The sequence below is a fragment of the Vanacampus margaritifer genome, chromosome 11, assembly GCF_051991255.1.
Source record: "Vanacampus margaritifer isolate UIUO_Vmar chromosome 11, RoL_Vmar_1.0, whole genome shotgun sequence".
In the NCBI taxonomy this organism is placed as follows: Eukaryota; Metazoa; Chordata; class Actinopteri; order Syngnathiformes; family Syngnathidae; genus Vanacampus; species Vanacampus margaritifer.
The window spans coordinates 5,578,579-5,595,574 of record NC_135442.1 but is presented as its reverse complement, the minus strand read 5'-3'; the positions used below and the strand labels follow the sequence as shown (position 1 = coordinate 5,595,574).

General features: G+C 38.7%; 2 protein-coding genes and 1 long non-coding RNA gene across 7 annotated transcripts; 2 read left to right on the top strand and 1 right to left on the bottom strand.

The window, feature by feature from the left end:
- Window positions 1-963: 963 nt before the first annotated feature.
- Window positions 964-12,955, top strand: fap (fibroblast activation protein, alpha). Of its 3 annotated transcripts, none has more exons than XM_077580816.1 (26): window positions 964-1,264; window positions 1,370-1,454; window positions 2,542-2,631; window positions 2,721-2,815; window positions 2,914-2,988; window positions 3,968-4,020; window positions 4,463-4,541; window positions 4,678-4,798; window positions 5,856-6,010; window positions 6,090-6,190; window positions 6,266-6,395; window positions 6,481-6,519; window positions 6,598-6,696; window positions 7,706-7,776; window positions 7,856-7,903; window positions 7,977-8,104; window positions 8,245-8,307; window positions 9,070-9,168; window positions 9,264-9,333; window positions 9,406-9,600; window positions 9,671-9,725; window positions 9,794-9,893; window positions 12,128-12,186; window positions 12,325-12,400; window positions 12,514-12,627; window positions 12,743-12,955. In XM_077580816.1, exons 1-26 carry the CDS (start codon window positions 1,262-1,264, stop codon window positions 12,832-12,834), a joined length of 2,295 nt encoding a protein of 764 aa, XP_077436942.1. In that variant the 5' UTR covers window positions 964-1,261; the 3' UTR covers window positions 12,835-12,955. The 3 variants fall into 3 exon arrangements, with proteins under 3 accessions (XP_077436942.1, XP_077436943.1, XP_077436944.1); XM_077580817.1 differs by having other exon boundaries at window positions 965-1,264; window positions 12,514-12,587; XM_077580818.1 differs by lacking the exons at window positions 964-1,264; window positions 1,370-1,454 and having other exon boundaries at window positions 2,569-2,631; window positions 2,721-2,988.
- On the bottom strand, window positions 9,415-15,337 carry LOC144060896 (uncharacterized). Its single transcript, XR_013296034.1, has 3 exons — window positions 15,018-15,337; window positions 14,164-14,262; window positions 9,415-9,559 (listed from the first exon to the last, which is right to left on the bottom strand). It is a non-coding gene; the product is annotated as an uncharacterized LOC144060896 (long non-coding RNA).
- On the top strand, window positions 13,097-16,093 carry gcgb (glucagon b). Of its 3 annotated transcripts, none has more exons than XM_077580821.1 (4): window positions 13,097-14,108; window positions 14,188-14,284; window positions 15,047-15,202; window positions 15,870-16,093. In XM_077580821.1, exons 2-4 carry the CDS (start codon window positions 14,196-14,198, stop codon window positions 15,991-15,993), a joined length of 369 nt encoding a protein of 122 aa, XP_077436947.1. In that variant the 5' UTR covers window positions 13,097-14,108; window positions 14,188-14,195; the 3' UTR covers window positions 15,994-16,093. The 3 variants fall into 3 exon arrangements, with proteins under 3 accessions (XP_077436947.1, XP_077436948.1, XP_077436946.1); XM_077580822.1 differs by having other exon boundaries at window positions 14,185-14,284; window positions 15,873-16,093; XM_077580820.1 differs by having other exon boundaries at window positions 14,185-14,284.
- Window positions 16,094-16,996: the final 903 nt, after the last annotated feature.

Here is a 16,996-nt window from a genome sequence, read left to right as displayed (position 1 = left end):
GGCGTTTGCAGGAAATCGACTTATTATTATTATAATTATTATTATTATTAGTGTGGGGGAAACTATAATTTTTCATGGAAAATGTGTTTTTTCAATTAACTCATTCACGGCTATTGACGTTAAAATGTTATTTGAACTATTTCTATTAGTTTAACATTTTTCCACTTTTTTTAAGAGTATGATAACCTAGAATTGTTTTATTGTACATTTAGAACAGATATAAAATTTATAAATTAATCGTGAGTTAATTATTGAAGTCAATAATTAATTACATTAAAAATTAAATCATCTGATGCGATTTAAAAAAAAGAAAGAAAAGATGATTAAAAATTAGGAGCGTCAGGCGATTAAAATGTTTAATTTTAATTAATTGCATGACTTCAATAGTTAACTCACGATTAATCACAAATTTTATATCTGTTCTAAATGTACAATTAAAAAAATCTAGGTTTTCATACTCTTGTTAACAAAAGTGGGAAAAAAATGTTAAACTAATAGAAATAGTTCAAATGAACATTTGACGTCTAAAACCGTCTATGGCAGTGAATGAGTTAATTTGGGGGCTGTTAAAAAGAAAATGCACCTTCGCAAGTCGGCACGGTCACAGTGAATAGCGGGGGTCCGCTGTATATTTTCAATATTCAATCACTTTTTTTCCCCCCATTATCACAATTACTTTTATAGTGAAGTCCCTTGCCCAAATAAATGGGCTACTTAAATTTTTGGAGTCAGCGTGGAGCGCTTCATAGATGACTTTTTTTTTTTTTCTTTCAAGGAAATAACTCGAGTGAACGGTGCAAAGTTTGTAGAATATGACATGCTTACGCAAAACAAAAAAAGTTGCAGATACACGTTTTGCTCTCTCTCTCTCTCTTTTAGCCCAAAGTGACGCGACACAGATTGACGCATCTGACGAGCTTGCTTAGGACGAAAGAGGAAAAAGAAAAAAAACAGTCGTACGTGCGCGCGCGCGTGTGCGAGCGTGTCCTTGTGTCGACAAAGCGGCGTTGCAGAAAGGCAATGCGATGCGTCCGCCTGGGTAATAATAAGGACTCTCCTCAGGAATGCGACGGCAAGTCAGAAGTCTGCTTCAAGTGGACGCGCGCGGGACGGAGCTCAATTGGGGGGGGGGGGGGGGTCTCGCTTTGTTATGCACCATTTGTATTGAACTTGGGGGAACTATTTGGGGAGTGCTCGCTAGGCTGTCACGTTTGGAGCACGGAGGAGCCTTTAAAAGGCGCGCGTCGACTTCATCAACTTTATGGTCAGTACAAGTGCATCACTTGGTATAATTGGAAACTTAAGTACTTTTCTTTTTAGTGAGGAGGGGGGGGGGGGGAAAGTGCAATTATGGTGTGAACCTCCACAGGGCTGCATGGGCCAGTTGGTGTGGGCGTTGGTGGGGGCGGCTGCCTTCATCACGGTAGTCACTGTGACGGCGGTTTTGTTGAGCAGTAAGTCCATTTGTTGGAGTTTATTGAATGTTTTGTAATGTTGTTGTTTCGGAGTTATCGGCATGCGCAGCCGGGCTGATTGATGCCTTCACGTTCTGATGCTTTTTTTTTTTTTTATCTCGCACTCGTTTCGGGTAAGATCAGGTTGAAGTGCTTGATTCGGGCTACTTAACAGCAACAAGTTGTTACTATTAACAACAAATACATGTTATGGATATCGCACTTCATGCTAGCTTAATGCTAACAAAACCATATATGGGCCAACAAAACTAGTATTACTGATATATATTTTTTATTTTTATTTTTTAGCATAAATGGTCCAGCAACAAATATAGATTAAATAAATATATATATAATTGTTTTTATGCAAAAAAAAAAAAGTAATATTAATAGCTTCGTGTTAAAACTGAGTCTTACGAGATCACGTGATTTTGCTGATACTTTAGCATTTTTACGGAATCTCATATTGCCCCCCCCCCCCTTTTTTTTTTTTTTTTACCACCACAAACGCAAAACGTTAATATGTAATATAAAAAGATGTTCGTCCATCAGGATTATTCTTGTTACGTGTGTTTTTTTTTGTAATATATATTTAAAAAGTATTAAATTTTTGTTATTTTGGGGGCAACCAATAAAAACTTGTCAGAAATGATTACGGAAGGGTTATCCATGTTCTTCAATAATTTATATACCAGCACACTTGTGACCCTAGTGATGTTAGGTGGTACATTATATAGCCTATTTAAAAAGATAAAATTTATAATTGCTGTCAATTATACACCAATTTTTGCTATTCGCTGATTGATCTGGTCCATATCCCCCCACAAATATCAGCTTTCAACCGTAATTGCCTCAAGGTGCCACTGCATATCAAAATGATTTTATTTTGTTTTATTTTATGTACGTAATTAAAAGTTTAATCTCAAACTGGGCCTATAGCACCTTTGATTTTTCGTATATATACTCCTGGAAAGAAAAAGTTCAGACACCCCCGAGTTCAAGTCATGCAGCTGCAGCCCAAACAGCACCCCCATGTGGCGTAAAGACCACACTGCATTTTTTTTCCCCCCTCCTCATTTCCTTTCAGAGTCCGAAGGTCCCAAAAGTCCTTACACCCTTGAAGACTATTTCAATGACACAATTGCGTGGAGATCCTACAATGTGTACTGGATATCAGGTATTGAGATTGAGAACATTTTTGAGAGCCTCTTTCCCCCAGTGTGTCACAACAAAACCCTGATGCGTGTGTCATTTTTACACCTGCAGATACTGAGTATCTTCACAAAACAAGGGACGGGAATGTCTACCGCTACAATGCGCAAACAGAGGAGGAGTCACTATTCCTGAGCAATTCAACATTTGTATTATAATCATTTCAACAAGAACATTTGTCATCAAATACTTCTGGAATAGGATGGCTTTTTTAAAAAAAATATATATATTATCTTGTTTCTTATAGGGTCAAGTGAGCGCCACAGACTACCTGTTGTCGGGAGATCACACTTATGTTGCGTTAGAAAGCAATTTCACAAAGGTGAGCCATCGCACATGTGACTAATGATTTATCAGGAGACCTATGATGTGTGTTGCATTCATTAAGATGTTTTTAAATCCAAAATGGGTTAATTAAAATGCATTTAATGTACTTATAAATCTAATCTAATTACTTAATTACTCAACTAAATCAGTGGTTCTAAAAAAAAATACTGTGAACCGTCGGCAATGATTCTTTTGCTTACCACTGGAGGGAGCCCACGTGCTACTAGTTGTTCTGCTCCCACACTTGGAGACCACAGATTTAGCTCCTCAAATAATGCTTGATTGGATTATTGTTAGCAATAAAAATAATCATTTGAAAAAGCAACAATTTTACATGCACATGCTATCGTTTATTCATTGGTGAGTTACAATTAACTATCAAAGAAGCAATCTCAGGGCGCTGCCATTTTGTTTTGACTTCCAAGTACCCTCGGGCTCGCATTGTGAATGTCACGTGATCAGGGTTATAGTTGTAGAATTGGGGACACCCACTTATTTGCGTGTACGCTGTCGGAGCAGCACAATTTGGAATGCTAGTTCAAAGGTCAACCTCAAAATGAACCTTAAAAAAATAATAGACCAAAATCTATGGGGAGGGATTTGTGTAAAATGTCACTAATGTTTCTAGAGAGGGAAATGGCGTGCTGCAAACCACAGTTTAAATTGAAGTAGAAAAAAGTCTCTATTGGTTGTTCATTTTTAAGTTTTTGCCTTTTGTATTCATTAATGCAGAAGAAAAATAATGCTTCGAATACCAAAATACTGCTTAGCCCTCAAATTTTAACTTTTTTTTTTTTAAATGTAGTTTTAGTTATTTTTCAAAATGGGTTTCATAGTTTTAAAAGTTTTCGATTCCTATTCATATAGGAAGCAAAAAAAGGAAGTTACCGAGTGTCGCGTTGCAATGTGAACTCTATGGAAAAGAATCCATCAATACACTAATCATACAATATTTTCTGTTTACAATTCACCAGCAATGGAGACACTCATACACGGCATCTTACACCATCTACGACGTGGTCAATTTGTGAGTAGCCATCATTTATTGAGTCAAGAAATAAATGCTTGCATTGCTTTATAATCATAACGAAGAATAATGTACGGTACTCCGTCGGGATGTTGGGCTTTTAGGGTGAAATCAGCATGAACCAAAAATGTACTGGAACCTTTGAGTTGTTTAAATACGCATGGCCAACTGTTAAATGTTTTCAGCTGAATGTCATTTTTTTTCTTCTTCAAGAACAACCCCTTCTATGCCTTTCTGTGACCGATAAAACATCTAGTGTGATTTTTGCCATTCAGCTCAATATTACGATTTAATGTCGTTTTTTTTTAAGGTCCTCTTTTTTTTTTTTAACAAACACAACAAATAATAACGGATTTATTATACATGAATGTATTTATAGGTTAGACTTTCCCTAAAATAAATGCAAAGAGCAAAACTAACAAATTCTACTTGTTGACTGTAGCGTGTTTGTTAAAAATGAAATTGCGGGTCTGCCGAAGACGGTGCAGTACTTGAGCTGGGCGCCGACGGGAAACAAAATGGTGAGTTTCCGCCATGACCTCCCGACTTGTGTGTGTGTGTGTGTGTGTGTTTGTGAGGCAACTTCAGCATCACTGCCCGTGCGTGCGTTTTTTCCCGCCTGCATGCGACTGACGACGCGCTCGTGTTGTCGTGCAGGCCTACGTGCACAACTGCAACGTCTTTTACAAAAGTGACGTCAAAAAAGCAGCTGTGCAAGTGACAAGCAATGGGGAAAAGGATGTGATCCTGAACGGAGTGCCCGACTGGGTGTACGAGGGTGAGGAACGTTTCCGATTTGTGTTGTGTTAAAACATTTAAAATACAGCTAAAAAAAAAAAGAACAACAAAAAAAACATTCTCCAAAACAGGGTCAGCATTACCTATATGTATTTTTTAAATATTGCATCTCACTTTTAAGTTTTCTTGGCACCGTCATTCCACAAGAAGGCACCCAAGCACTACTTTTGTCTCCTTGAAGCTCCTCAACTAACTGCAACATGCTTCAAAATGTGTACTTGGCGCCGGCATACCACAAGATGGAGCCAAAGCACTACTTTTGCATCTTTGAAGCTCCTCAACGACACACAGCCTGTGCACCAAGATGTCAAAAAATTCGGGCACGGGTTTTGAAGCTCCTCCCTTAAACATATTCCCTTGGCACCAAGATTTTATAAGATGGTGCAAAAGCACAATTTTTTTTTTCTTCTCAAAGCTCCTGAACTCAAAATACTGACTTGTTATCAAGTCAACATTACACTAGATGGTACCAAAGCACACATTTTGTCTTCATGAAGCTCCTGAACTCACTAACACTTCACACCCAACATTTCACAAGATGCCACCAAAGCACTACTTTTGTCTCTTTGAAGCCCCTCAGCTCTCTTAACAGTTCCTTTGCATCAAGATGCCAAAAGACGGCACCAAAGCACTACTTTTCATTTAGACGTGGGTCTTGAAGCTCCTCCCTTCACTTAAACATATTCCTTGTCTGTCCCATGCGTTTGTGCACGTTGCGCTTGTTAGCTGCAGATTCGAAAGAGGGCGTGTCACATGACATGGTCACAGTGACAGATCAGCAGATCAGATCAGAATTTACAAAATCATATCATTTTCGTCTCGTTTTTGTTCATGAATTAAAATGTCCAGTTTTTATTAAGTGTAGTACATTTTCGTCTCGTCTTCATTAGTCGACAAAAATGCTCCCAGTTTTTGTTTATTAATGAGGCTTTTTGTCTAGTCTCGTCTCGTTTTAGTCCGGTGAAAAATGTGTGTTGAGAAAATGATTTTTTTAAGTTCCCGTTGACGAAAATAACACGATTTGTGTGTGAATGTAGAGGAGGTGTTTGCATCAAATGGTGCTTTGTGGTGGTCTTCATCGGGACAACACTTAGCCTACGCTGAGTTTAATGTGGCCCAAGTTGAAAAAGTGAACTTTTCCTGGTACGGAAAAGGGCAGTACCCTGTAACTGTGGCCATTCCATACCCAAAGGTGCGATGACTTGCTCTCACCTACGATTTCCCGCAATATTACACTTGAACGCAGCTAATGAATGTAGCATTTCTTGCAGGTGGGCACCCAACTGACCAAGGTCAAACTGTTTGTGGTTAACACCAACGACACGTCCCTCCCAGCAAAAGCCATCCTGCCCCCTGCGAACCTGAATGCCAAGTCCGTGTTTTCCCGACGTCAGGAGCGGCGGTCGCTCTGGCGTGTTTTTTCATTTCTTGTCACTTTGTGTTTCAGCGATCACATTTTGAGCTCGGTCAACTGGGTCACAGACCAGCGCATCGCCGTGCAGTGGCTCACCAGGAAGCAGAATTACGTGCTGGTGCAGATTTACGACTTGGACGGAAGCAACTGGAGAAGAGTGCAGGTCACGTTTGCCTTCCCTTCACAAGATGATGTGATTTGAAGATGACATGCTGATTAAATCCAGCTTTTGTCTCCGTTCTGTGTAGAAATTTGAGCAAATAAACACAAACGGCTGGGTTGGACGTGTAAGTTTTGAGAAGCGTAACAGTAACTTTTGTGCAGACTGAAGTAAAAACGGATTCTTTTTTTCCCCCTCCTTACAGTATGGACCGTTACCACTTTTCTTTGCAGAAGATAATCTCAGTTTCTACAAAGTGCTAAGTGACGACAGTGGCTACAAACATATTCATCACATCCAAAACGTAAGCAATGTCTGGGGGTTGTCATCATGTGCTAAAAAAAAAAAAGAAAAACAGCAAAGTGGTAGCACAAAACCTTCGGAAAGTTTGAAGAAAAATTCTACGACAGCTGTTAAGACGTTTCTTTTTGGTTTAGTTTTAGTATTTAGTTTTTAAATAAAGTACTGTATTTGCAAAAAAAAAAGAAGTCACCTAAGTATTGTATTGTAAACTACAAATCGTTATTGTTTACAAAAAAAAATCCAAATTTTTTCATTAGTTTTCATATTAACTCATTCACTGCCATTGATGGCCGTAGATGTCAAAAATTCATTTGAACCATTCATATTAGTTCTTAAAAAAAAATCACTTTTGTTAACAAAAGTATGAAAACCTAGAAAAAAAAATGATAGTACATTTAGAACAGATATAAAATTTGTGATTAATCGTGAGTTAAATTAGTATTTCCAAAAGTCAGAAAAAAAACATTTGCCACTAATAATAAGTATAGGCGTCTCTCCTTTCTCATTCGGGGCGAACTTGCAAGGTAACTTTTTTTCTAATGAAAGAATGTAACGCGATCTTTCATTTGCTACCCAACATGTTTAAGTCGTCAAAGCACGCAATATGCGATTTGCCTTGAAAGATGAGTTCAAATGCTCAAAATTGGCTGGCACTGTCTGTTTTTTTTTTTTTTTGAAAGCACTAAAATAGTGAAAAAACTCTTGAAATTATTGATCTTCGTCTATTTTTTTGTGATCGCATTTGAAAAGAGGTGTGTAGACTTTTCCTATCTAATTGATATCCAACGGTCGTGCAAGCCATGAGTAAGTCACGTGGTAACATTTTCTCAGCCCCAAATGAATGCCAACCCGTGCGTTCCAACAAAACGCAATGCAGCTCTGCTTACCTGAAGACTTTTTGAAAGGACTCATATTCTTGTTTTCATGTGAGCTAGCAGTCGACGTTGCGCTTTACAGATGAAAAGATAAAATGCTAATAGATGTTTACTGACTTGGGGCATCTTTTGAAGGGCAAGGCAACAGCGATGACTTCCGGCAAGTGGGAAGTCATCTACATAACCAAGTTGACGAAGGAGGCCATGTGAGTGAGAATCCCATTCAGTCACCTGTGGAACATTTAAAGAACAAAAAAATGTGGTCTGAGTAACCTTCTTTTTCAGATATTTTGTCAGTAACGAGGGTCTGCCTAGGACGAGAAATGTTTACAGGTAAGCGAGTTTCTTTATCTTTAAATAAAGTGAACCTTTTCCAGTGTCGCTCCATTCGTTGCGTTGGTATCAGGTTGGGGATCGGAGCCCGACATGCCTCTGAGAGTCAGTGCCTCACCTGCCAGGTTGACACGGAAAATTGTCAGTACAACGCGGCTTACTTCAGCACTGACGCCTCGTTTTACCGCATGGACTGTTACGGTCGGTGACGCGCATTTGACACGTAGCGACACCTGTGTGCAAATGCTGTGGTCTGTGAACAACTGCGTGGATTTCTGACACCTTTTTTTTTTTTTTTTTCAATCTGATCTGTGCGTGTGTGTGTTTGCGTGTATGATCAGGTCCGGGTTTGCCCAGATTCTTGCTCTTTGCCAATACCCATAAAAACCCAGGTGCAAAAACATGTACGTATAAACACGCACGCATGCACACGTCTGCCAGCCACATGCTCATTGGCAAATCCGCCATTACAAATATGGGCTGAAGAATCACTTTGGGTCCACTCAATTTTTTTATTACATCAACATGACAAATGTGTTAAGTTAATTTTGTGAAACTGGTTAACAAGAAAGTCAGTATTTTGTGGGAGTGAAAATAGGATGACTTTACCTCTTTTAACCAGGACAAATATATTTTTATCACCTTTTTGATCTTTTCTCAATGAATTCTGTATACTTTGCATTTTTGTCTATATGAATAAGAACAATGTTATTTAAACACTAATCATTAGCACGGGGAAATTTGAATATCCAGCAATTTTTAAAACAGCAGACCGGGCTGGTCTACAAAAAGCAAAAATCTTTTATTAATTATAAATGCAACAGATTTATTTTAATTTTTTTACCTTTAAAAAAAAAAGGGGGGGGGGATGCTGTAAAACGTGCCCCCCCCAAAAAAAAAACATAGCAATGTATTGTAAAATATTAAAAAGTAAAATAAAATACATAGATAGGTGAATCTACAGGTGCTAAACTCTGAGCATGCAAGGTGCAAACATAAATGTACAGAAATAGACATTTTTAAAAATCTAACGCAGTGGAACCCCCGCTAACTGCAGGTGTAGAAACCGGGATGACGAAAAAGCAAAAATTTGCATAGAATTGACAGCTACTTATAAATACAATAGAAGAAACTAGTATTTAATCTTCAATTGTCATTGTTTGTAGTGCCGACCATTCTTGAAGAAAACGAAGAAATTGGGGGAATTCTCAGTCAGTTCCGAATGCCAAAAACTGTCTATGGCACCATCACAATTGGACAATTTGGTAAGATGATCCCCAATTTGGTGATCAATCAAAATCACTGAGAGGGAGAACCATTTATCGACCCCCTCCCCCTCCCCCTCCCCCCTCTCCGACAGACCTCTGGTATGAGGAGCTGTTACCACCTAATTTTGTTTCATCCAGACGCTACCCGCTTCTTATTGACGTGTGAGTGACCAAAATGGCTGCCACGTGGATCCCAAAACGCATTTTGACCAACGCCGTTGCGCTGCCACGCAGGTACGGCGGTCCCGCTAGTCAGAGGGTGGACTCTCGTTTCAAGCTGAGCTGGAGCACCGTCCTCGCCAGCGCCCACGGGATCATCGTCGTCAGATTTGACGGAAGAGGAAGCGGTTACCAAGGCGACGCCATCATGCACTCCATCTATCGGCGTCTGGGAACATTTGAGGTTGAGGATCAGATCGCGGCTGTCAGGTTCGAAAAAAAAAAAAACGTCTTGACTTGAGAATTGAGTCCAAACTCACCGCAAATCTGTTTTTTTCAGGCATTTTGTTGCCAAGCGTTATGTTGACAAAGACCGGATCGCCATTTGGGGCTGGGTAAGTTCAACACTAAATTTGACCTGGTTTGACTTTTTGGGCCTTATTTTCTCTCGTTGAATTTTCAGTCTTACGGCGGTTACGTTACCGCCATGGCGCTGGGTGCCGGAACTGGTCTTTTCAAGTGTGGAATTGCAGTTGCCCCAGTCGTCAAGTGGCAATATTATGGTGGGTATATGATATGCGCTATTTCTACAGTATCTCACAAAAGGGAGTACATAGCCATTAATAAGCTAAACCTCTGGCAACAAAAGTGAGTACACCCCCCTTTGGTAAAAACATCCAAATTGAGCACAGATGTTTTCCCTTCCCGGTGTCATGTGACTGGGTTACAGGGGTCAAAAGGTGAGCAGGTGTGTTTACTTTGGTTTTAGCTGTCACACGGTCACCACCCCACACCAAATGCATTTTATTTTTCCATAAAGAAAGCGAATTGGGCTGGACTGCTGTTGGACATCTGCCGATTAGTGCGGGTTGCCAACTTGTGTCTGCCACTTGCTTGGCAGAGCGTTGCTTTTCCGTTGGCGGAGCACCTGTTTTGTGTACTGTGTGGTATTTGACGGCGCAACATTATGGAGTTAAGCTCGACATTTTGGGCAAGTTTCGGAGTTCCTGGTAATCGTGTCTAGTTGCAGCTTTTAGGACTAAAACGACATTGAAATAAAAGCGCTGACACTTTTCCTGATTTTTGATATTTTGATAATGAACAAAGATAAGGAAATAAAATAAAAATGCTTTTTAATGGGAAAGTCAACTCCCCCAAAACTTGACAATAATATGTTCTATGCAGCCCCCTACCTAATCTAAATATGGTATTCTAGTTAATATTGTGTTAGTAGCAGCAAAATCCAGCAACTTTTATCAATATCAGAATTTTGCCCCTTGCTGTCGACTGAAGATGACGTCACAGTTGCTCAGGTGGTAGCAACCAATCACAGCTCAGCTTCAGAAAACAGGTGAGCTGTGGTTGGTCGTTGCCTGAACCCTGAGCAACTGTGACGTCATCTTCAGTCGACAGCGCGTGGCAAAATGGCCGCCCTCTGAGATGGATAAAAATGGCTAGATCATGCTGCGTAACTCAAATTCTACAATCAGGATGTCATGTTTAGACTAGTGAGGTCACATGTAACAAACTATTGTCAAGAAATGTTTTAAGGTTGACTTCCCCTTTAAAACTAACGGAAACTAACAAACTATTTTATGTTTATAAAACGGACAATAATTTAATTATAGCTAAGATTAATGATGCAGTGTTTATGCCGCATTCGAGGATGGTCGGAATTATCAGAGTTGTTTTTTCCCAGTTCCGACCTGAAAGCGTTTGAGGTGAAAGTAAAGAACCAAAATGGCAGATAGTGATAAATTGTTTATTTTGGTCCTCAAAACTCATTTTGACCTCCAGCAAACTTGCCTTCTCACAATTTTGCTTCATTTCATACAGTTCAGTATTTGACCGTCTAATTTCATGCAAGGAGATCGCGTCATATTGTCACGTACGTTGTGTTACGTGAAGTTATGTCGAATATTTATGAATTTAGAAAGCTATCTAGTTTTATACTTGAGTAAATTGTATTTACCATTCACGGTCTGTTTCCAAACGGGTCGCCATTGTAGAGTGACGTCACATTGTATTTTGTCGGCGAAGTCGGGGTCCTTTTTTTTTGTGTGGGATTTCAAGGGGGCGTTCCTGTACACTTCCTGGTTTGAAGTCAGAAAAGTCCGACTTCTTGTTAACTGGAAAAATAAACAAACTCTGAATATCGACCAATGGTCTAACCTCCTCATAAATCACATTTTAATGGAAAAAATATCTGCCTCAAATAAAAACCAAATATCAAAATTTATAGAAACATGGTCTACGTATATAGAATTTTTTAACCTAATTCCGGTTACTTAATTCTGTCTGTTAGCGAGAGCCACTACATCGTGATAACTTACATTGATGTTTCTGCATTTGGCAATTTCTTATTATATTATATTAGTATGGGATTTTTTTTAATGGGCTTTAGGTGAACTGATGAATACACACACGCTCGCACGCACGCACACATACTCACCCACATACAAAATATATATATATATATATATATATATATTAATATATATATATATATATATATATATATATATGTATATATATATTAAAAAAAAAAAACATTTATTAAATTTTTTTAATTAATTTGTTTGTTTGTTTTTTTAAAAAAGGAGAGGAATGATGATGTCAAATCGAATGAACAATACTGAGCTCTCCTGGGAAAAAAAAAAAAAAAAAGAAAAGTCCGACTTCCTCGAATGCAGCATTAGTTCACCTAACGTAAAACCTACTACGGCGATTTGCATTTGTTACGTCAGCATGTTTGAGATGAAAAGTTCCTAATTAACATTGGCCGTTTTTCCCACAGATGCTGTGTACACTGAACGCTACATGGGCACACTCGCTGACAATAAAATTGGTTATGAGGTAAAAATGAAGTGAAATGTGAACGTACTGGTTATCACGCGGGGATTACGACTTGCTCCGAACTGATGGAAAAATTCTGCCAGAAAAATAGACCGCGTGCTAGTTGACATTGATTTTAACGTTGTTTTAATTTAACAGAATTCCTCAGTATTAATCCGAGCAAAGAACTTCACGAAGGGCATCGAGTTTCTGCTTATCCAAGGCACAGCTGACGGTGAGTTGATCTGATCTTGTTTTGATGCTCTCGGATCTGAACAAATGGACTTTTGTTTGCCGGGACGGAAAATGGACGAGCAAATAACATCAGCGCCCGTGTGTTTCCCGTAGACAATGTCCACTTGCAGCACGCCGCGCAGCTCACCAGTGCTCTGACCAATGAGCAAGTCAACTTCAAGTCCATGGTAAACATTCGCATGCGGGGGAAATGGTGGAACCGATGGGGTAATATTGACCTCGTCAATGTTTTGATTTCATGAATGAATGGCATTGGATGGAAAGTGAAAGGTGCTCTTTTCCGGTGGTTTGCGAATGACAAAATTCTCCGTTGTGGTTTCAGTGGTACACGGACAAGGACCACGCTCTCACAGACGTCAGCAATCACATGTACACCGCCATGAGTCGATTCTTACAGGATTGTCTCGATGTTGACTAATGAGTAGAATGCGTGTATATGGAACATGCATTTTACACACTTTTGTTTGTGAGGGTTTTTTTGTGTGATGAAAATTGCATTGATTTTACATTTTGAATAAATGAAATTTAAGACTCAGTTATTGAAGTGATGATTATTATGATTATGGATGAGTGATGACATTTTCTGTCCCAAGGAATGGGCCAACAATCATATTTTAGGCAAATGCTACCAAATACTAATGAAATGTAGTCAGATTTATGATTTGAAGAAAGTAATGAAAAATGTGCCATTGTGATATTTAGCTAAAGGAAATAATTAGGCTTTACATGATTCAGATTTTGGGAAGGAAATTATCAATTTGATCAGGGCAGAGATTGACGGCGCCCTTTGAAATGCATTGGGAAGACATAATAAATCCTAAAAACTGGTACAAAAATGCTGAAAAAAAAAAAAATACCCCCCACCCCCAAAATGAAAATATTAGAATGAAAAAAAATCCAAATATGATGTGAAACTTGGAGTTAACAAGATTGTGTTTGCATGTCAAGACATTGCAGGCTATCGCTGATTTTGCATAAGCAAAATATGTGCCAATTTCATCCAGCCAATCAGATCTCGCTTGTCATTCCAAAAGAGTGATTGTGGGTTCGAGCAAGAATTACAAATTGAGCACCTTTTCATAGCTTTTCGTAATATCTTTGGAAACAAAAGCTTTTAATCATGACCTAAAACGGGAAATTTTTCGTCTGATTTTATAACCTCAACTGTTTTGCGGGTTTAGTTTTGACTTTGGTAATGCGAGCCCGAAGGCACTTTTCCCCCAGTTTTGGTCAACAGCAGAGGGCAGCATAAGGCCAAAATGGCAGCCCCGAGATTCATTTGCTTCTTACTCTACAAACAGAACATTTTTTAAGTATGTTGCATTAAAATGAGCTTACCTAAATAAAAAGTTTGAACATGATTGTAATATTTGTCAGGGAAATAATTGACGGATCGATTAAAAGTCATCGAGTATCGGAGCTTTTTCCTGACCACATGTTGCTCCTGTGATGTTTGCTGGAGTCAAATAGATTCAATGAGACAGAAGCTGATTAATGGACCAAGCGTGAAAGCGAGGATGCGGAGGTTCCAGTGACGGCGGAGTCACCTGGGAGAGTGCGCCTGCTCTCCACTATATAAGACCGAGCGCACCAAGAATCGGCCATGAAACGCACCAGGACGCCGCAAGAAGACGGAAGCACGCCATCCCCGCAACTACCAAAAACCCCATCACACATTAAGACCACTGGTGAGACTTATGTTTGCTTATATCAATGGGTTTTGTGTTTTGTTTGTTTTTGAACCTGTGAGTGCTCTTGTGTCAGAAGCTTGAAGGATGGAACACGCTCACTCTTTGGCTGGACTCCTGCTCCTCATCATCATCCAAAGCAGCTGGCAGGTGCCTGACCACGACACAAACTCAATGTAAGGGCAACTCAGACTGCACTCAACTCACTTTCAACTTCTTCTACATTAAAACATTTCGATTTTTAAAAACATTTTATTATTGTAGATTGTAGAAAATAATTAACAGTTAATACTATCAATATTACTATTATTTGTTTTACTCCAGTAATTTAAATTTGTCATTTTTGCGCTTACAGTAATTGATACTATATACATAATACTACCGGTATACATACTTTTACTATTCTATGTAAATGTATAGAAACTTTTTTCCCTATAGACGTTTGTACTCCCGTCATTGGCTGATAGAAGTTACATGATACCTAAATTAAGATTGAGATTGGTTTATTTGAAAGAAAACTGTGCAATTTCACAAAACACATTATAAAATGGTTTTAAAAGCCTGAATTAGCCCAAAGGCTATTTTTCATCTGTAGTCCTTTGGCCGTAATGTAATAAGAAATATTAAAAGAGAGAAAGAAAAAAAACAATAGGTGAATTGGTGAATTTAATGAAATTATGTTGTGCAATAAATAAATCAAATGTTTAAACTCAATTGTTTAATACTAAAAACATGTTAAAAAATAAAGATTTTAAAAAGTTTTGTTTTTTTTTAAGTCCACCTCATTATACGTTTTTATCTTTCCTAAATCTTCAATAGGTGACTATAATTAACTTGTAGTTGCTGGTTTTTAATCCTAATAAAACATGTACAGTTATTAAAATAAAAAATAAAAAACTATCCAGTTACCTGGAATGGTTTGATGTTCATTTTTCCAGGTTTTTAAGTGAGAACTCCATTTCGAATGAACCTCTCGAGCCTTCCAGCATGAAGAGACATTCAGAGGGAACATTTTCCAACGACTACAGTAAATACCTGGAAACCAGAAGAGCTCAAGACTTTGTTCAGTGGCTCAAGAATTCAAAACGAAACGGGTGAGTGTCGCCTTTTCGAAAATGTACATTAGAAAATGAACCTACAGCCGTCGCCGGTTTACAACAAAAACTGGAGTGGTGAATTACTTCCTGTTTTATTCTTCTTCTTTTAAATTTAGACCGTCTCACATTAAAGTGTGCTGCAATCTGGTGGTCGATAGTGGAATTACATCCAATACAAACAAGTGTTAAAGTTTACTGTACAAAAAAGATGTAAAATGGAGGGATTGTGAACCTGGAACCCGCGATGTACATATGTTTACAGATGTCACAGTGGATCAACTGAGTATATGTTTCTTTATAAATAATAATAATAATAATAATTTCTTTATAAGTATTTAAGTTCTAGAAATCCTTTTCAATTTGCATAAATTTCTACATGCATCTGGAAATCTTGACAACCTCAAATGTCATTTTGTAATATTCATTTTTATTTATGTCTTTATTTTTCTATAGATATTCATTTTCACAGAACTGTATTCTTAACATTGCAGAGCATTTAACAAGAAGGTTTATTTCCTCCTGAGTAACGGCACACTGTGACTTAATAATTTAAACTAAAGACCAGGCGTCTGCTGTCACATCAAACAATCAAATGTGTACTTTTTTTCTAAATGAATGACACAATTGTAAGCTCAGTTGAGTAACTGTGTGCGGTCATGTTTAGCAGAAGTGTAATTCGGCGCCACGCAGACGGCACCTACACCAGCGACATGAGCGCCTACCTGCAGGACCAGGCAGCCAAGGAGTTTGTGAGCTGGCTCAAGGCCGGCCAAGGCAGACGGCAGTAGACGCCGCCGACGCAAACTCCACGCGCCCTGCCGACATTGTGCTGCAATCCGCGACCCCCAAACTGACTCTGTGCAATCATTAAATGTTTCACAAAGTGTACCAACCTTTTCCTTTGGTCATCTTATTTTTATTGTCATTATCTACAAATCAGGTGCTTGCGTAAGGAGTGATCCTGTCAATGAAACGTTGGCTTCTCTCGTGCTGAGATATTTACTTTTATCTCCCACCTACAAATCAGATTGAGTGCAATAAGGTTGTCTGTTGTGCATATCCCCCCCCCCCCCCCCCCAAGTATGTTATGTACTTAAAATATTAAACCGATAAATACAATGTATATGAAAAAAAAAGTAGTGCTTTGCTGCCATCTTGTGGCATCTTGGAATTATGTTAAATTGAGTTGAGGAGCTCCATCAGAACTACGTTGAAGTAAGTTGGAGCTTGGTGCTATCTTGTGGCTTCTTGGTGTAAAGGAACCAGATTCACATATGGGGAGGAGCTTCTATAAAACAAAGCAAAGCCCCGGGTTATATAAAAGTAGTGTTTTGGCATCTTGTGGAATCTATAGGCAATTACAAACCTTTTTGTGGGGTCATCAAGGATTTTTATATGACGCAGGGCTGGATCACGGTCCTACATGACTAATTTAATTTAAATTAAGTAAATTGTATTTTTTTTTAAGAATACAGACATCAAAATATAAATGTTTTTGTTTATAGACATATGCCGTATATAATTGAATTGATCGCATCTAAATTGACATTTTTTTCTTTCAATGTTTATAATATTAGTGAGAAAATCACACAATCCGTTGACAGGGTGACATGTTATCGGCATGTCACTGGGACGTCAGCAAAAGCAAAGAAAAAGCTCAATCCTGTCAATCATCTCCTAACTGGTCGGCCAACAAGCGGCAGGTCGTCTCACTCCAGCGCCTCCTCGGAAATAATAACGTGCGTGATGCCATTTGGGACGCGTCGCCCCTCTTGGCTGTCATCTGAAAGC

What these genes read in the sequence shown, in the direction of transcription:
- fap (XM_077580816.1), top strand. An exon ending in GACGGCGGTTTTGTTGAGCA is followed by an intron (nt 1,455 to 2,541) that starts GTAAGTCCATTT and finishes ATTTCCTTTCAG; the next exon opens with AGTCCGAAGGTCCCAAAAGT. An exon ending in ATCTACGACGTGGTCAATTT is followed by an intron (nt 4,021 to 4,462) that starts GTGAGTAGCCAT and finishes TGTTGACTGTAG; the next exon opens with CGTGTTTGTTAAAAATGAAA.
- gcgb (XM_077580821.1), top strand. Translation starts at nt 14,196, where the DNA reads ATGGAACACGCTCACTCTTTGGCTGGACTCCTGCTCCTCATCATCATC. An exon ending in GACCACGACACAAACTCAAT is followed by an intron (nt 14,285 to 15,046) that starts GTAAGGGCAACT and finishes TCATTTTTCCAG; the next exon opens with GTTTTTAAGTGAGAACTCCA. An exon ending in AAGAATTCAAAACGAAACGG is followed by an intron (nt 15,203 to 15,869) that starts GTGAGTGTCGCC and finishes GGTCATGTTTAG; the next exon opens with CAGAAGTGTAATTCGGCGCC.